We start from the raw sequence: 18,913 nt of genomic DNA on the forward strand, positions 1-18,913 counted from the left end.
TATGGTGGCACACACCTACAAATCTAGTACTCTAGAATCCCAAATGTGTATTCAACCTGGGCAATTTAGTGGCTTTGCGAGCCACTAACAAAACAATAAAAAGGGGCTAGAGAAAAGCAGCTCAGTAAGAAGGCCCTAGGTAGAGCCCTAATACGAAGTTAAAACAGTAAAATTTCCAGAAAAATCTCCATGTCATGAAGTAAGCCACCTTGACAGATCACAGAGGACAAGAACTACTGAAATTTTCTTAGATTTTAAAAAGAAAAAACAAGTAGGACATTCTAGATTTATAACACTTACAACTGACAACTTGTATCCATCCAGAATATGTGAAGAATTTCTACATTTAAAGAGCAGGGAGGGCGCTGGGGATTTAGCTCAGCGGCGTAAGCGCCTGCCTTGCAAACAGGCAGTTGTGAGTTCGATCCCCAGTACCGATAAAAAGGAAAAAGACAAAAATAAATAAAAACCAGGCAAACCCAATTTTTAAAATACAAAGAATGACTTTACAAAAGATATACAAATAGCTCAGCAAGTACGAGAAATTTTCTAAGTAAAATGCAATGTGAGACAAGAGGCTAGAATAAAGAGGACAATTCAAGAAGTAGAACATGAAATCTGGAGTTTTAAGGTAACAATATTAATTCTTTCAGTTTTGAAGAAGGTGTCAGTCATGTAAGGTCCTACTAAAACTTAGGAGAACTTGGGAGAAGCACATAAGGAAACACTATCTTTACTTCTGAAATTCAAAATCATCTGAAAATAGCTTACTTTTTTAAAAGTATCACAATAAATGTTGGAAAGGCTGCTGTAAGGCAACTGGAATGCTCAAACTGCTAACGAGAGGGAAAATGACTCAAGGACATTGAGTAACTCAAAACTTCTTAAAAACTAAACAGCTCATTAATTTCTCCAAAATATATGCCCAACTTATACAATACTCATTGCAGTTTTAATAGTCCAAATTAAGCACCCCAGCTATTAGAAAAGTGGTGCATTTCAAGCAATTTTATTCAGCAATATATATGAACTACCAATGTATGCAAACTACATGGATGAATCTCAAAAATCAGCTGAAAGCAGCTAGACCAAGTACATTGAATACATGGTTTCTTTTTTTATATGAGAAACCCAATATTTAAGAAGTACAAAATATGAAGAAAATAGCAAGACCAGGGCCAGGGATTTAGCTCAGCAGTATAAGTGCCTGCAAGATTAAGAGTTTGATCCCTGATACAAAAAAAAAATGGATCTCTGGCACAAGGGAACCAAAAAGATGACAAGGGGGAGGAAGAAGGCACAGAGAATGTGTGGGGACTCCGAAGTGTTGGAACATGTACACAAGTTCCTTTCAGGAATGTGATCATGTACCACAAACCTAATACATACAAAAAACAGAAACAAAAAAAAAAAAAAAAAAACATGGGTCTAACATATGCAGAGGGGAAAGGGTTAAAATTTAAAAAACACATGTACATTTATCAACTGCCTGATACCAATCATGTACTACAGGTATGTACCAACAAATTTTTTTTGAAGTGTAAAACTGTCCAACAATACAAACCAAGTCAGTATTGCTTCCCTGGGGTTGGGAATGGATGGGGAATGACCAAGAAAGTGCACCCAGGACTCTTCTGTAAGAGTACTTGTATCCAGACACAAGCCTTTACAAAGATTGATCATACTATAAAATTAAGATCCAACCACTACAGTAATTGCACATATACAATGCCATTTTTCCCCCAAATGTGCTGCTCATTACTCCTCAAAGAAATACAGATTAAACCACACAGCATCCACCAAAATGGCTAACCTGCCAGTTATGAGATAACCTGAACTACTTGGTAAATTACTTTGGGTAAAACGATCACAATTTCCTGTAAATCTCTCCCTTGATCAAACAGTTCCACTCATTTTTATGTACACATGCAAACTGTTAAGAACTCACATTGCACCTTTTTAATAGCCCAAACTAGAAAAAGCCCAGGTTCCCATCATTAAGAGTATTGAAGAGTATCATTAAATACTCATCAATAAGGAACCAAATATATCCGTATGTGTATTTCAAGTTTCTCTTGAACTTGAAGCAGTGCACACCCCTTATAATCCTAGCACTCTACGAGGCAAAGGCAAAACTTAATGGATATCTACTCTCAAAATTTCTTTAGAATGGGTTGGGGTGCTTAGTTCAATGCAAATACCCTTTGTTTTATGCTCAGTACCAAAGTTAGTTAAAAAAAATAAAACTCTTTAAAAAAAGGCTTTAGGCTGGGCAAGGTGATACATGTCTGCAATCCCAGCATTCAGGAGGCTGAGGCAGGAGGATCACTTTTAGAAGCTTATCCTGAACAGGTAAAGTACACCTATGGAAATTAGGGTGAAGGCAGAAATTGTCAGGGAAGGGCTGGCCACAAGGCAACTTTTGGGAAGAGTAACATTGCCATTTTATATAGATTACATGTATTTATTTAAGTTTACCTTAAAACTTTAGTAGTGCAAACCTGTTATCCCAGCCTGTGAGGCTGAGACGAGGATCACCAAGTTTGAGGCCAGCCAGCTACATAGTTCATGAGACCCAATCTCAACAACAACAACAAAAAAAACAGAAAAACTCCCTATTAATAACAAGAATTGATAGAGTAGATCTAAAAAGCGGCACACCTGCAAACCTAGCACCTTGGCGGCAGAAGTATAAGGATTAAAAGTTTGAGGGCAGCCTGAGATACATGGTGATCATCTCAAACACAAACCAAAAGAGAATCGATGGAATAGATGGGTTATTTTTCTGGAATATGCAGCTGAGGCTATTAACAACACTCCTTGAAACTGTCATCTCAGTGATTAACTATTTCTTTTCCACTGACTTTCATTTAACTGGTTTTATAACCATTAACACATATGGTTCTTGGTGCGAAAAAACCAACCTACCCTGCAAACTGCCAACAAAAGGCTTTGGTCCAAAGTAGGATTCTCTATCATGTTCCTCTAAAATACAAGCAGAAAATGAGGTAAAAGCACTACAGAAGATTTCTTGGTATTAGCCTTTACTTTGTTCCCATCTAACTTATATTAAATGATACCAAATGTTACCAAAAGTTCACTTCCCAATAAAGGATGCAGGCTGCCACTGTGACTGGATATCACCTTACAACTTAATCGAGTGCCAGCACAGCATTAAACTAATGCTTGGGGGAGACTTGAGTATACCACTTAAAACCTAAAATAAAATTTTAATTTCAAAAAAGGTTTAAAAAAAAACACTGCCACAAAGGTGTTAAAAGTTTTATTAAATCTCAATACAAAAACATTCCAAAAAATAAAAAGTAATCTATGATACCTAAGAGTTGTATGTCAAACAAGGAAGACATTTTATCATTCCATTTTACAGCCAGTATAAAGCCAGATGAAGTAAGACCTATTGTTTCCTCAATGGGAGCAAAATTAAGTGTGCTAGGTCTGTAAACAGTCAAAAGGGGCCCAGTCATTTAAAAGTATACTCCTTTGAATTTAACAATCATACTACAATTAGTCTCTATACTACAATAACTTAGAAAACTAAATAAAATCTCAGCAGCCAAAAAAACTCACAGCACTAACAGTAACTCAAAACTGATCTCTATTCAAGTGCAACCTCTTTAATTTTGGTTAATATCCTCATGGTCAGTGATTAGGAATGTAAACCTATGAGGCTTGAGTTTTAGATTATTTTTGTCTATCACCAATGTTAATTAAATCATTAATAACTATATTACAGGGGAAGAAAACCTCAAAAATTGAGTTAGTTCCTCTAATTGAACAACTCCAATGTTCCTCTTGAGAACATTCTCATTTTTATTATTGGCTCTGGTCTCCCAAACAATTAAGATGTATTTCTAAGACTGAGAGTTGAGGATCAAGTAGGCTTACTGATAAAGTAGCCAATGTTTCCAGTTTCAAGCGTACTTTCCATCTTTTAGCAATGTTTCAAATTGTTAAATTTTGAGTTACTCCTCCCCCTGGATTTTGTTGTAGACTAAACCATTTTCCATGATAAGGTAATAAAAAATGTCTCACTTGTCTGAAAATCAGACACTACTGGATTAAGTAAAGAGTTACCACTTATGGCTGTCATTTTTCTGAAGCAACTTTTTTTCCGTGTGGTGTTGGGTGACTGAATCCAGGGCCTCACACATGTTAGTGAGTGCTCATCACCAGCCCTTAATTCTGATATTCAATGACAATGTCATCCAAATTGTACAGTTGCTTCCATTAGTTTAGCTAAACAAAATGAAAGCCAAAGCTATCAAATCTATACAAATAGCCACAAGAATTTCCTGAGTACCTCCACTTACCAATTTGTTTCCCTTTCTCCACTTGGGCAATTTTTAGCAACTACCACTCCCTAGAGTTAAGAGTGTTAATCAACACTGATGCCTTCCTCATAGTCACAAAAGCCCCTGAAGGCCAAACCTACTGCCTGTGCCAAACCAATTCTGATGGACACTGCTTATGCAACTGTTGTGCCTTATTGACAGTCAGCGTTCTTCTGCTTCAACAACTCTGTAAAAAAGCATGGGATCAAGTTACAGGATATTTGTTTTATACAGCAAAGCACTCCACTCCCCCCATTCTTACATACTTGCTAGTTTCAGTTGCACCAGAAAGTATTTGCTTTAAGTGTAAGCTTTAAAAACTAGCCATACACATCATTACTGTAAACATAGTTCTGTAGTACTGAAATGATGCTACTTGTCACCATTATGCCAATAAAATTGGGTTTCTCAAACTGAATTGCAATAGCTGTATCAGTAACTCAATTCAGTTTGTATCTTGGCTGTGTTGATGGGCAAGCACTGAGAAAAATGCCCAGAAGCAAGCTTGAACCTCATACAAGTTTCCTCACAAACTAAAGCATCATCTCCAGCTCATCAGAGAACACTTGCATGTGAAGAGACATTAGCAACTTTGTAAGAAACAGTTAATAATGACTGGTGCATTACTGGAATTGTAACTTCATTATACTCAGATGTGCCAGCTTTATTATACAAACAACTGTATTGCCATTTCCAACAGCTAAATATTAAGACCTCTTTGGCATATATAAGAGCAAAAAAACTTGCCAACACAACTAGATTGACAAAGCTATTATAGTTTTTTAAATCTTTGAAGGCTATTTTCAAAACTTACCTTAGCATTTTGATTTCTCCTGATGCCAGCTTTATCTACTGTGAATAAATCAGCACTCCATGACCACAATGACCATAGTTCTCAACCTGCAAAAATTAAATAGATAAAAACCAGTTACCTGTCTTAGGCAAATGCTCTAAAATGTGCCTATAACTGCCCTCTTTTCCAGAAAGAAAAGGCAAGTTCAGCCTTGCAGTTTAATGTGTTTCATGTTCTACTATTTCTCTTAAGTGGTGGAAGATTCACTGGCTTGGGATGGACTGGAATGGCTTAAATGGTTAAGTTGCATGGCTTATGGATTCTCATTCTGTTCCAATGGTGCACTGCCACGTTAAATCCATAAGTTGAACGGACAAAACCTTATTTGAAGGAATAAGTGCAGTATAAGGATTTTTAGTTGGAGGTCTTCAAGTTTATTCTATTCAAGAGGATCTTTTTTTTCAACTTCATGGCTGGACCTGGGTCATGCTGCCTCAGGTTTTGCTTTTTAAAGACCACTTGCAATAGATTTTCTCCATACAGTGTAGTTTCATAGAACTAAAAAACAAGTCAGGCATCCAACTAAAGGTCAGGGTTGCAATGGCTTATGGGGTAAGAGAGGAGACCCCAAACGTAAGCCATTTCTTACATTTGGCTAAAAGACTAATTTGAAAAAAATGTCAAAACATGAAGCATGTTTAAAGGTCTTCATCAAAAATATCTTTAAAAATACCCCCTCCCAAGCCCCAGACTGATACTGGTACACAGCTGTATTAAGGCCTTTAAGTGTCATACATGCTTTAAAAAAAATCCAAGTGTTGAATTTGGAGGACTTCTAATATGCTAGTTAACATTTGCTTTTCCAAAACGTTTTTTTTTTAAATCTAGAGGCATTTCCATTGCCATGAGGTACAGTGTTTCACTGTACTATGAGGAAGGTTAAGTGTTCAATTTCGACTTAGACGGAAAAACTAGTTTGCTTTGCTTACCATCTTTGCTGTTTCACAGGCATTGGATGCTTTAAATCTGATGTGGAATGCTGATAGATTCACTTTTTAGAAGTCATAAGCCTTTAGGAAGTTGGAGATAACTTCATTGCTTATCTATTTCTCCTTTGCAATCAAGCTGTTCCTTTAAAAGTGAGACACTACAGAGTTGCAAAAATTTGAAACAGTAAGAGCAAGCATCGTTTGCAGCTTCATGGTTGGTTTTGGCCAAACTTTTTATTTAGTATTCTGTAGTTGTTTAACACACACTTAAATGGTCTTACTGGGGGAGGGGAAAGGGGAGGTTCTTGCAGATTCCCAAGGAAATGTCAAAAAGGCAAATTATGGCCAGCATTATCCATTTGTCTTTTTGGGTTTAATGGGTGAATAGCACTTTCCTTACATAGGTATCTGATCTCAGGTTTTTTCATACTGAGAACATGGAGATTGCAGTTGGAAGACACCCTGAAATCCTAAGAGTAGCATACCCCGACCACCCTCTAATAGCTAGCTTGTCTGTACAGGCAGAATAGTTCATCTCCAAATGGAGATCAATGTACATCTAGATGGCTAGATGTTTGTGGAAGATCTCAGAATTGCTTGCCTTATTCATTGGGAAAAATTAGGAAGTGGCCTTTAGGGACACTTTTACTTGAAAAATTACAACACTAGTACAACAAGTCAAGCCTTACACACTTAAACATTTGCTTGTTGAGAGCAATTCTTAAAATCAAATAAAATTAAACATGTTTTACTTTTTTCTCCTCACAAGAACATAAAAATTATGAAGGGGAACTTAACAGGAAATTTAAAAAAGGTAACACAATTTTCCTTTTAGTAGTCCTTGGGTAGTTATGACAGAACAGTTTCCACTTTTTGTTTGTTTCTTTGAACGGGGATTTTGGTCCAAAGTTTTGTTTGTTTCTAGTATCTGCTTCTGCCTCCCCCTCTATCAGATCGGCTTCCTCCACGGCCACCACCTCTTGGTGCTCCGCGGCTTGAACTGCTGTAGGAATCACGTGGAGGAGGGTACCCCCTTTCCATAGAAGGGGGAAGCCCTCGTTCTTGTCTGCCAACCCGATCACGACCACTTGAGTAGAGATCACTTCGGCTGCTTGAGTAACTGTCTCGACTTCCACCATATCCGTCCCGTGAGCTGCTGTAATCATCATAGCGACTGCTTCCACCATAAGATGGCGGGGGCCCTCGTGTAGGTGGAGCACTACGTGAGTTACCTGCAGGGTCAATGGTCAGGTAATATGGCAACACTATAAATTGGATATATACAACATTTAAATCTGAATTTACAGAATTTTTGTATTAAAAGTTTACTTTCTCAACTGGGAGGTTTTAAACTACCATTGCTGGCCATAACAGGGATTTGCTCATCTGCTGAGATACGGAAATGGATTGATTTTAATGTTTGTTTTGAAAAGACTGAAGACGGTGTGTATTTCAAGAGGATATTCCAGACAGCTTGTTATTTTATAGTAGACACTCAGCCACTTTCCAGTGATAAGTTGCAATTTTGAACTGTAGAGTTTCCTTCATATTACAATGGTAAACATTTGATCTTGTTAATAAAATTTTTAAATTGTATTTTCACTGTTGGGGGAAAACACATAAGGCTGCCAATTTAAAGCAAGCAAAATCCCCTCCAAAGCAAGCAAACAGCCTCAAAAGGAAAAAAAACCCAAAAAACAAAACTTAAGAGAAACAAAAGCCCCTCACAAAACTAGGAAAAGCCCAGCTGATAGTTATCCCTTTAAAAGCAAGCAAACATCCCCTTAAAAGCAAGCACCACGCAGCCTATTAAACTGGCTTATGAACCTAAAAACTCAAGCTGGTGATATTTAAGAGCCTTAACCAGTATCTTACCATAACTCTCATATGAATCTCTGTAGGAACCTCCACTCGGATGATCTGAATAGTCACGATCCCGACCATATCCATCTCTATCACTAAATCAATCAAAGAGAAATTCTTTAAGTTCCAGAACATCAATCTTTCACAGCAAATCTTCATCAAGCCATGGAAGCAAAGTCACCTACCTATATCCTCTTGATGGATAGTCATCACGTGAACTGGAATGACCATAATCACGGTATGTATAATCTCTTGGTGGTGGGGCATAATCTCTTGTATCACGAGAACTTGGGTAATCTCTGCTTGAATAGCTAGAGAAACAAAAGTAATTTGATGTATGCTTTTTGTGCTGAGCTCTCCTTAAGGCTTAACCATTAATGAAAAAAAGCTAGTTTTGTTACCTATCTTTAGTCGAATATCCATCATCTCTTGGAGACAAATAAACATCTCTACGAGAGGGCAGGGGTTCCCTTCGAGGTGGACCTCCGTAACTATCTCTTCCACGAGATACAGGGGCTTAAAGAAAAATCATTTTTATAAGCTTTGCTAAAGTAGCAATCTAAAACATACATTCAGGCTATGAAGAACAGTAACTTTAAAAAAAAATGGTTAATGTGAGGGAGGGTGGAGGGAGGAGGGGACTTAAACAGAAACAAATTGTGTTATGTACATATAACTCACTCTCCAAGGTGACCATAAACTGCATATACTAGCAAAAGTTTTTAAATTTTAAAAAAAATAGTCAAATGTAGTTGATCAGATCAAGTATTCACTTCTCTAGAATTGCCCATTTGAATCTTTTCAGTGCTCATTAATAAGTTGTATTAGATCACCTGAAATCCAGTTATTTGGAGTCACTTCTCAGTTCCTTCTGTTAGTAACAGATCTAAGATTTACCTCTTCCTCCCATTCCACTGCTGCTGCGAACTGGTCCTGATGGTGCCGATCTTTTAGGAGGAGGACCCCCACTTCGTGGTGGTGGTCCTCTTTTCACTGGAAGGGGTCCTCTGGAAGAACTCATGTTAAAATTCATGGAATAGCCACCATCATCTACATTGGAATAGAACAAAATTCAATGTTAATAATCACAAGCATCGGGAAAAAACATCTTTTTTAATTAGCTGGGGCACGTAGCTTTAGTTTTCTATCATAGAGGCTGAGGATTTAGCTCAGCTGAAGAATGCTTGCCCAGGTTTCCTGAGGCCCTAGATTCAATCCCCAGCACAAAGTTTTCAACTGCATAAGCACGAAGTCATGTAGACCAGGAAAATATAAATGAAAGGTGTTTTTTAAGTTACCTCAAAGTAAATACTACTTTATTATGCACAATACCTATCAAAAAGCATTTTCGGAGTATTTTCCCTACAGAATAAAACTACTGCATGCACCATCACTTGACTATAGTTTAATTTAGGATGCCCTCCATGTTTTCCTTTGAAGAGCTAATCACTTCAATATGTAAGCAAGTGTTCACGACTGAAGGCTATAAGCTTTGCCTTTTAACAAGGACTTAATCAAAAAGGTGTAGGTTTGCAGCAGAAGATCCACCCGAATCATTACCCATGTGCCCTCCATGTGAGGGAGGTCCCCTAGTTCCTCCACTTCCTCCTCTTCCTCCTCTAAGACCTCTGGGAGGGCCTCTGCTTCTCGGAGGTGGAGGTGGTCCTCGTCTACCACTTTCAAATGATGGTTTGGTGGCTTGTTCCACCTTGATGGCTTTTCCATCTAAGGACTTTAAACAGAAAAAAAAGATAAAAATGGTTACATTAAGCTGGGCATGGCAACACATGCCTGCCATTAATCCTAGCACTCTGGGAGGCTGAGGAAAGAGTATTTTACAAGTTTGAGTGAGCCCAGCCTGGGCAACTTAGTATAACTCTCAAGAATTGAGAACAAAAAAGGCTGGAGATGAAGCTTATGTGAAGGTCTTAGGGTCAATTCTCAGTACCAAATAAGGTACATAAACTACATTGAGATTTAAGAATTTGCAGATCCAGCATTCATCATAAATAGCATCAATAAATAGGTCCTTTAAAATAGTTCATTAAATTTTACTCACTACTCAAGGAAAAATGCTAGAAATAGTATCTCTATAAATGAGACTTTTCCATAAACAGAGTGGTGGTGTAGGCCTCTAATCCCAGCACTTGAGTGGCTGAGGCAGGAAGCCTGCTATGTGCATAGCTGAGACCTTTCCTCAAAGACCAAAAAAGCAAAACAAAAACAAAACAAACAAAAAAAACGGGCGTGGTGGTGCATGCCTGTATTCCCAGCACTCAGGACGCTGAGGCAGGAGGGTCACTGCAATTTCAAGACTAGCCTGGGCTACACAATGAGCTCAAGGCCAGCCTGAACTACATAGTGAGACGTGTTTCAAAAAAACAAAACAAACAAAAAACTTTCCCACATTAAATTTCTGTTTTTATTAAAGATAAACTAAAAACAAAGTGAACCCACTGCACTACTGTTCAGTAATATTTAAAACAATCCAAGGTGTCAGCTTATTATCAAAATAAAAGTTAAAAGATAGCTTATATACGGACCCCATCATAAAATACACTATGGTATATCATATAGAATTATATAACCCATAACTGTAGCTACAAAATTTGGGTTTGGAATTCAAACAACACACTTCAGATTCGTATCACACTCCTATGTTCAGCAACAAGTATACGCTCAAAAAGCAAAAATTCCACAAGAGTTTGCCTGAGCCACACTTGGATTCATGCTGCTTCATGCAGTAGGAAACATGCTGTCAATCACTGAGCGGGAGCCTCACCTTTCCATTCATGTCTCTAGCTGCATCCTTCGCATCCGCTGGACTTTCGAAGGTAACAAAAGCAAATCCTCTTGATTTATTGGTTTCTCGATCTTTCATCAAGAGTACTGAGAAATAGTTAAAGAAAGTGTTACCACATTTCAAATGAGACAATGAAATTAAATCTTGTAACGTGAAAGCTCAGAACTTCTTAGAGGACAAAAATACATTATCATGTCAGATTATCAATTCAATCAAATTCATCACAGCTTTCTTTTAATTACAATAATCAGGCACATACTTTCAGGTAACTCACCTTCCACTATCCGTCCATATTTTCCAAATACTGCTTCTAGGGCTTTCTCATTTGTTTCGGTATTAAGCCCACCAATAAAGAGCTTTCCTGGGCGATCTGCTTCAACCATTTTTCCCTCTGATGAATCCGCTGAAAAAAAAATAAGCTAGTAGTATTATCCCCTTGGAGAAAGTTCCCTAAATTTAATGGGCATCTTACTGTGATGTTTCCTTCGTCCTGTTTGACTTAAAACTTCATCTTTAAATAAGTAAAACCACCGATAAGCCTCAAATGCAGGAGACCAATTTAAACCAAGTAGCATATTTACAACGTACTTTACATTAAATTGGTCAAAACATTCAATCTAATTTTGCACATTAACCTTAACCCCTTGACTGTTTTTCATCAATTCACAGCTACTCAACGTTTGAAAAGGCCAATTTTAGTTTTAATCGTCCATCTGTTGCCTTTTAGGGATTCAATTACTTAGCGCATACACCCCTCGGCGCGCGTGTGGCGACGGTTAGTTGATGGTTTTGACTACACTCATTCAAGGTCGCTGGGCAGACGCACGACCTTAACACACATCGAAAGCTTTCTTCCAAATTTAGGGAACTTGCCCTTCCTCTCATCAGGATTTCCCGGCAAGTCTAAGCAGTAGAAATCGTAAAATTCGAGCCAAGTTATGCTTCATCTTCACTAGCCCCTCATCTCCTGCACGCCCAAAAAGATAACTTTCCTCGCTAAAAAAATAAACACAAGCGCCAACATCGTTTGAAATTAAATAACGCAACGTCGGCACGCACAAAGTAACACGCATCTCTCCGAGACTGCGGCGGAACCCAATTAAGACTCGTCACTAAGGACCGCGTGTAAGACAAAATGGCGACACTTGGATTCAGCCCAGAACCACAGACACCAGTGAAGCAATTAACTTTACCAGCAACGCGGGCTGGGAAATTCAACGGGCTTCCTCTGCAGGGCCGCTTGCGAACAAGGAAGGAGGTCGCGTACCACTCCTCGCGGCCGCAACCGCGGCCACGGCCAGCGTCACACCAAGAGATGCAGGTATCGCGGTGGCGCGGTCGCTCCTCGCCCCGCTCCTGCCCACAAAAGCCTACTCTCCGCCCCCGCAGGGGACAGCCAAACTTCCTGGCGCGGGATGCGACGGAACGGCACCCACCCCGTGCGTTCCCCTTCAACCCCTCTGGACTTACTACCTAGGTCCGCACCTTACGGTGTCTTAAAATGGCGCCCGCCACCCTCATTCTCCACAAATAATACCAAATTCGAAGGCGGCGAGTGTCTGAGTAAAATAAGGAAACACGTACCGGAAGGGTGATGACGGTCTCAAGCTCCTCCGAGCTCGCTGACAGGGGCTGACCACGCAGCCCGGCACAAGTGACAGCTAACCGGGTTCAGGAACACAACTGAGAAGCCGCTAGCAGTACTGCGCAACGAGGGCGAACAAAGGAGACAGCAAACTTTATACTACCCGGGAACGAGGCTGAAGGACCCGGATGAAAACGAAGCTTAGAATTTGAAACGTGAAGGGAGGGGGGAGCGGCTCTCAGCCTTCTCATTGGCCATCTCCTACGTCATTCTTCCTTCGCCCCTCCTTTTTCCCCAGGCCCTGAGCGTTCTGGCCGGCCCCCTATTCTAACCGTTTTCCCTACCCCCACCCATTCTCTTCTAAGGCGCGTTTTTGCTTTGTGCTAAAATAGTGCATAGGCTTCATTTAATAAAGAAGTGAAATTTATTGCCCGTCCTCGTGAGCCGGGAAGGGTGCAAAACTTTGTTTTCCATTAACTTTTAATTCAAAAACCAACATGGTAAGAGTAGATACTTAAATGGCAATTTTGCAGAAAGGGAAAACAAAGAAGTTTAGGTAATACAGTGTATTTGCCAAAATGATCTTGAACAAAAATTTTCAATGAGAAGTATCATGATAAACGGCAGGTGAGAAAAAAACCTTAAGCAGCAGGCAGATCATTCATTCAAAAAAAAAATTACAAGCACCTACAAAATACCACGCTCTGGGTAAGGCCTGAGGGTAGACCCAGAACTAGTATGACAAGGACCAGCCGTCTGGAGAGTAAAGCTGCTAGATTTAAGTAAATAGAATTCCAGGAAGTTAAGATTGACTGTTAGATAAGGAGTGCTTTGTTGTTTTTTTTTTTTTTTTAAACTATATGCCCCAAGTAGTATATACAAAGAATTAGTTATTGTTTATATGAAATTCAAATTTAATGGGGCTTTCTGTATTTTATCTGCCCATGTTACTAAAGGAGAAAAATAACAAATATTTTAAATTTCTTTAAAAATTAACGAAGCCAGGCGTGGTTTGCATGCCTTGTAATCCCAGCACTCTGGAGGCTGAAGTAGGAGGATCTCCACAGTCTGAGGCCAGCCTGGGCTATCTAGTGAGTTCAAGGCCGGTCAGAACTACACAGCGAGACCCTATCTCAAAAAAAGTAAAAATTAACATAATATAGTTAACAAACAATTGCAGATTGTGATTAGTAACAGGAAGGACTTCAAGTGACCAAATTTGGTTAAGACATCAGGGCAAGTCTATCTGAAGAGGTGAATTTAGAAGTCAGAGCTGATACAGAGAAAAAACGATGAAGAGCTGAGGGAAAAGCCTTTCAGGAAATTAAAATTTAAAAAAACTAACCTCAAAAAGAAGGGAAGAGCTTGACATGTATAGAGGAATGGAAAAAACACCAAAATATAGAAATTTAAAGAAAATTAAATGAAGGAGCCAAGGTAGGCCTGGGCTGTGAGCCCATTGAAATATTACAGAAGATAAGTGCCAGAAGCAGAGACACCAAGCACAGGAGAAAAATGGAGAAGACTGTGGTTTGAGTTAAGGTGGTGGCATTGACCTTGGAGAGGAGGAAACAACTGCTAAATGAATAAGCAGGTAGTGAGGACAGGATTTGCTAAGGAATCAGATAGTGTTATAGTGATGTAAATATTTGTGTTCTTTCACTCCTTTGTTGAAATCCTCTTCCCCAAGGTGATGGTATTAGGAAGTGGAGTCGTGGGGGAACTTATAAAAGTATCCCATTCCCTAATGTAGGGAAAAGACAAAAAAAAAAAAAAAAAGAAAGAAATCATCTATGAACCAGGAAACTGGGTAGTGGACTCTTACCAGACACTGAATCTGCCAGTACTTTGATCTTGGACTTCCCAGTCTCCAGAACCGTGTGATATAATTTTTTGCTTCTTAGTAAACTACTCAGGTTTTAGGTATTTCATTACAGCTGGCTGAAGGGACTAAGCAGATGGGGCTACAATGGTAGGAAGCAGGGGAAATCATGCTTCCTCATGTCTTTTGAGTATCTGGAATTAGTAGGACAAGTGATGACCATTTACCCAAATAGTTACAGGAGAACAAGTTTGGTATGCAGATGGGGCAGAGAAATATGATGCTTGGAGTAAGGATCTATGCTTAATTGTCATCCTAGGAATTGGAAGTCATCACAATGATTGAAACCACCAAAGAATAGTAGAGTATGAAGCAAAAAGAAGGCCATAGGTCACATAAGATAAACCATTAAAATACTTACATGGAGAAAAATAACTGGTAGGAAATAGGATAAAATGTATTAGTCTATCTTGGAGTGAATAGTAGAATTTATGAACAAGGACCATGTTTCAAATTCTTCCTAGTTAAAATTACCTGGCTCTGACAAATTATGGTATGTGCCAGCAAGTAGCAGTGAATAATACTTAGGTCCTTCATAAAGGCTCCTAAGTTACTTTGGCACTAGCTCCAAATTATTAACATTAATGGGGGGAATAAAGGCTCAGCAAGACAAAAGTATTTGTACTTATTTTTTCTCCAGCCAAATAACAACATATAAAGCAAAAGTCACATCTATCTGTTGCAGAATGAGTTGCATAAATCATTTACACTGGCAGTGGATGGAAACTCGCCTGGATGGCAAAAATTACTTAAAGGCTCAACAAGCAGAAGCTGCACCCACAGTGGAAGCCAGGAGAATTCTTTCACCCCGCAGGGGAAGTAGATACTTTTCTTCTCTGTCTTAAATCCAGACTCAAAGACTGCTGGGCCCTCTCTAGGCTATAAGACTAAAATGTATCTTTTCCAGTCTAGGGTAGGACAGAGCAGGCTCCAAAATAGATGTTTCTATCCCTTTAAGTCTCAAGAGAAAAATTCAAGCCCAGTTGTGGTGGTGCCCACCTGTAATCCCAGCATCCGGGAAACTGAGGCAGGAGGATCCCAGTGGGTTTGAAACCAGCCTATGTTATGTAGTGAGGTCAAGGACAGCTTGGACTACATAGCTAGACCTTGTCTCAAAAACAAAAACAAAAAGGAAAATTCAGACTGGAGATGTAGCTCAGTGGTAGAGTTTGTCTAATATGCTATGGCCATGAACTCCAGCCCCAGTATAGAAGGCAATGTGCCTTTGATAACTGATCAGGATAGGGAGGGAAAGACTAGTGATGTGGATAAGTAGGGGAACAACAAATTAGCTCCTCCAAATTTCAGGAAGGGTGGCTGGTTGGAGAATTGTGAGACAGTTAAGTCACTTTCCTTGTTTCTAAGACAAAATACCTGATATCTGCCACTTAAAGGAGAAGGGGCTTATGCTCCCATAATCCAGTGACCTTCCAAAAGTCCCACTTTTGAGCACTTGAGGCTTTCGGAGGACATCCAGGTTTAAACCACAACAGGGACAGAGGAAAAAATAGACGAAGTTGCAGAGGAAGAAGACTCTACTGACTAAATCCAAAGAGCAATAGGGAGAGGTGCCAGTTTAAGATGTGGAGCAAGATAACTGGATATCATCTTTCAGTTGTTAGGGCTGAAGTCTGGAGACTGTATCGAGGAGAGAGGGATAAGAAGCAAAGAAACTGAATCAGAGTGTGACACTGATATGATCTAGGAGAAAAGGGACGTATGCTGAGTGGGTGGGACTCTGGCCATAGGCAGTTAGATAAACACAGTCACTATTCTGATCTCCACCCTTCCTTCTCATGGATATTTGCCCTTTGCCTGTTTCTTTCCTACCCATTTCTTTGCTTTGTCATTAAATGTAGGTTGGTATTTTTTGGCCCATTGTGTCTAACTACCATATTAGTCATAAACATTAAGCAATGTAACTTCATCACTAGGTAATCTCAGACTATAATAAGTGCTAAATAGATGTTGTTTAAACCAGGCATAGTGGCACATGTCTGTAATCCCAGCACTCTGGGAGGCTGATGCAAGAGAATTTCAACTTCAAGATCAGTTTGGGCAATTTAGAAAGACTCTCTCAAAATACAAGAATGTTTAAAAGGGCTGAGGATGGGACACAACATAAGGCACTGTGCTCAATCTCCAGTACTACCAACAGGAAAATTAATTAATTAATTAATTTAAAAAACCAAAGCCAGGTGTGGTGGTGCACACCTTAATTCCAGCATTCAGAGGGGCTGGAGATTTAGCTCAGCGGCATAAGCGCCTCGCCTGCCTTGCAAGCAGGCAGTCGTGAGTTCGATCTCTGGTACCGATAAAAATGAAAAAGACAAAAAAAAATTCCAGCATTCAGGAAGCTGAGGCAGGAGGATCATTATAAATGCAAGATCAGCCTGGGCTACAAAATGAGCTAATGGCCAGCCTGAACTACATAGTGAGAATTTGCCTCAGAAAAGACCAAAAAAAGCCAGTCATCAAATTAGGCATCACAATGAGGTGAGTAAATTTAAACTCTCCTGTCAGACTTGTATTTTTACGTGAAGGGCAAATGTAACTTTATTCTGCAGTTATGTCTCTTTTCCAAAGTATAGAAAGATAACCCTGTCATGTACCATGTAAAAAAAACTATTATCTTGTATGAAGCAAAAAGATGGAAGGGAGGAAAGAAATCTATGTGATTAGAAATTGGGAAACTTTCCAAACCACTTTAGCCATTGTCCAAAAGATAGCCTGCTTGCAACAAGCAAGGAATAAAATCTGTGGCTCTGCTACAGTATCTGTATTAGAACTGGCTGCCTCCACAATGAAGGAGTTTTAATGAAACAATACTGGATTTAAAAAATAAAGTATGCCTCAAGAAACATTTTTTTTTGTCTTTTTCCTTTTTGTCGGTACCGGGGATCTTTGTCACGACTGCCTGCTTGCAAGGCAGGCGCTTATGCTGCTGAGCTAAACCTCCAGCTCCCTCAAGAAACATTTTGAGAAGTGAGAGATGATGAATTTTTTAGTAAATTGTGTTGAGGTAACTAGAGAGCTATTCAATGGAAAAGAAACCTGGATCCATACTACATTTTTTATTCCAAAATGAATTTCAACTCAAACATTTAGATGTAAATAGTAAAATTACCAGGCAAGCATTATGGCTCATGCCTGTAATCATAGCACTCTGGGTCAGGGAGGCTAAAGCAAGAGGTTCATAAATTCAAACCCAGACTGGACAAATCAGTGACTCAGCAAGACCTATATCAAAATATAACAAAGATCTGGGGATGTAACTCAGTGTGAAAGACCAAGGTTCAATTCCCCAGTACAAATAAATAGTGAAACAGGAGATTTCCAGGATGATGGTAGAGTGATGTGTAGCAGAAAAAGAGCCTATTAGAGTTTGTATCTGGATATCCCCCCAAAGCCTCATACAGTCATAGTGGACTAGCTATCTGGAGCCAGCTGAATCTAGAGTTTGTGATTGATTCATGGTCCAATGCTAGGATTAAGGATGTGAGTGCTACACCCATCCCAGGGTAGGTAGCCTGCATACAATATAAGGACAGAAAGAAACTTGTCCCTTTTCCTTCTCTAATTGCTTTTGCAATCTTTTGCTGCCATGAAGTGTTGCTCCTCTACCTTGTGGCACTCTACCTTGGAGCCAGCTAATTATGGACTGAAAACTCTCCAAACTGTGCACCAAATGAACCTTTTCCACTTTATCTTTGAGTATTTTGTGTCAGCAATGAGAGAAAAATAACTAAAACAGAGCCTCTCCAAGATTTGATGTCCAGATGCTGGAATATAGAAAAGTGATGGAGAGAAGGAGAGAAGTGGATTTCCAGAACCCAGGAAGGATCTGAAGCAAGAACTGAAGCCCACGGGAGACAGAAGAGAGACACTTCAATGAAGAAGGAGGTGGCAGGCAGTGCTTTCTCCCTGAGCCTGGACTTACTATGTGGGTAGGGCAGCTCAAACCTGTAGATGTTGGTAACTACTGCCAACGCTAGAGGCTTCCACGGAGAAATGCACCAGTGGAACAGAGCAGTGGATGCAGTGAACTGCACTGGTTGATGAGTTATGCAGGTTCAGACATCCACCAAGAAATGGCAATTGAATAGTAGCCATCTTGGAGAGGGGCCAACTGAGCTCAGGACTCAGAACAAACTATGGGCAGACTCCATCTAGCAGCTCTCACTGTCAGGATGAGGCTGCAGAGTTGGAGTCAGCAGGAGGTCAGGAAGTTGAGTTCAAGCTGGCAGGGAGCCAAGTTCAAGCCAGCAAGAGGCAAAACCATCTTTCAAAACTGATAGAGAAGCCGGGCGTGGTGGCTCACGCCTGTAATCCCAGCACTCGGGAGGCTGAGGCAGGAGGATCATTGCGAGTTCGAGACCAGCCTGGGCTATAAAGTGAGCTCAAGGCCAGCCTGAACTGCATAGAAAGACCCTGTCTCAAAAAAGACAAAAAAAAAAAAAAAAAAAAACTGATAGAGAAATAGGACATTTCCATAAAAAAGAAGACTTGAGGAAATGCATGACCACCAAACCAACACTCCAAAATGTTCTGAAGAACATGCTAGACAAAGGCTGCAACTCCAGAAACCCCCAAAACATGAACCCACCAAGCAAGGCATGCAGTTTTAACCATCACCAATCAAAACC

General features: G+C 39.7%; 1 protein-coding gene and 1 non-coding gene across 2 annotated transcripts; both read right to left on the minus strand.

The window, feature by feature from the left end:
- Positions 1–3,267: 3,267 nt before the first annotated feature.
- Rbmx (RNA binding motif protein X-linked) lies at positions 3,268–12,592 on the minus strand. The gene is made up of 11 exons (XM_003464710.5): positions 12,385–12,592; positions 11,075–11,203; positions 10,780–10,886; positions 9,558–9,729; positions 8,895–9,047; positions 8,399–8,513; positions 8,183–8,308; positions 8,010–8,092; positions 6,135–7,366; positions 5,167–5,252; positions 3,268–4,539 (listed from the first exon to the last, which is right to left on the minus strand). Exons 2-9 carry the CDS (start codon positions 11,181–11,183, stop codon positions 7,056–7,058), a joined length of 1,176 nt encoding a protein of 391 aa, XP_003464758.1. The 5' UTR covers positions 11,184–11,203; positions 12,385–12,592; the 3' UTR covers positions 3,268–4,539; positions 5,167–5,252; positions 6,135–7,055.
- On the minus strand, positions 10,956–11,028 carry LOC111755418 (small nucleolar RNA SNORD61). Its single transcript, XR_002789970.1, has one exon. It is a non-coding gene; the product is annotated as a small nucleolar RNA SNORD61 (small nucleolar RNA).
- Positions 12,593–18,913: the final 6,321 nt, after the last annotated feature.

Source organism: Cavia porcellus, unplaced genomic scaffold (assembly GCF_034190915.1).
Source record: "Cavia porcellus strain 051 isolate PalLab524CR breed Dunkin Hartley unplaced genomic scaffold, mCavPor4.1 scaffold_3, whole genome shotgun sequence".
Taxonomy (NCBI): domain Eukaryota; kingdom Metazoa; phylum Chordata; class Mammalia; order Rodentia; family Caviidae; genus Cavia; species Cavia porcellus.

What these genes read in the sequence shown, in the direction of transcription:
- Rbmx (XM_003464710.5), bottom strand. Translation starts at nt 11,183, where the DNA reads ATGGTTGAAGCAGATCGCCCAGGAAAGCTCTTTATTGGTGGGCTTAAT. An exon ending in ATATGGACGGATAGTGGAAG is followed by an intron (nt 10,887 to 11,074) that starts GTGAGTTACCTG and finishes ACTATTTCTCAG; the next exon opens with TACTCTTGATGAAAGATCGA. An exon ending in CTAGAGACATGAATGGAAAG is followed by an intron (nt 9,730 to 10,779) that starts GTGAGGCTCCCG and finishes TTCTGTTTAAAG; the next exon opens with TCCTTAGATGGAAAAGCCAT.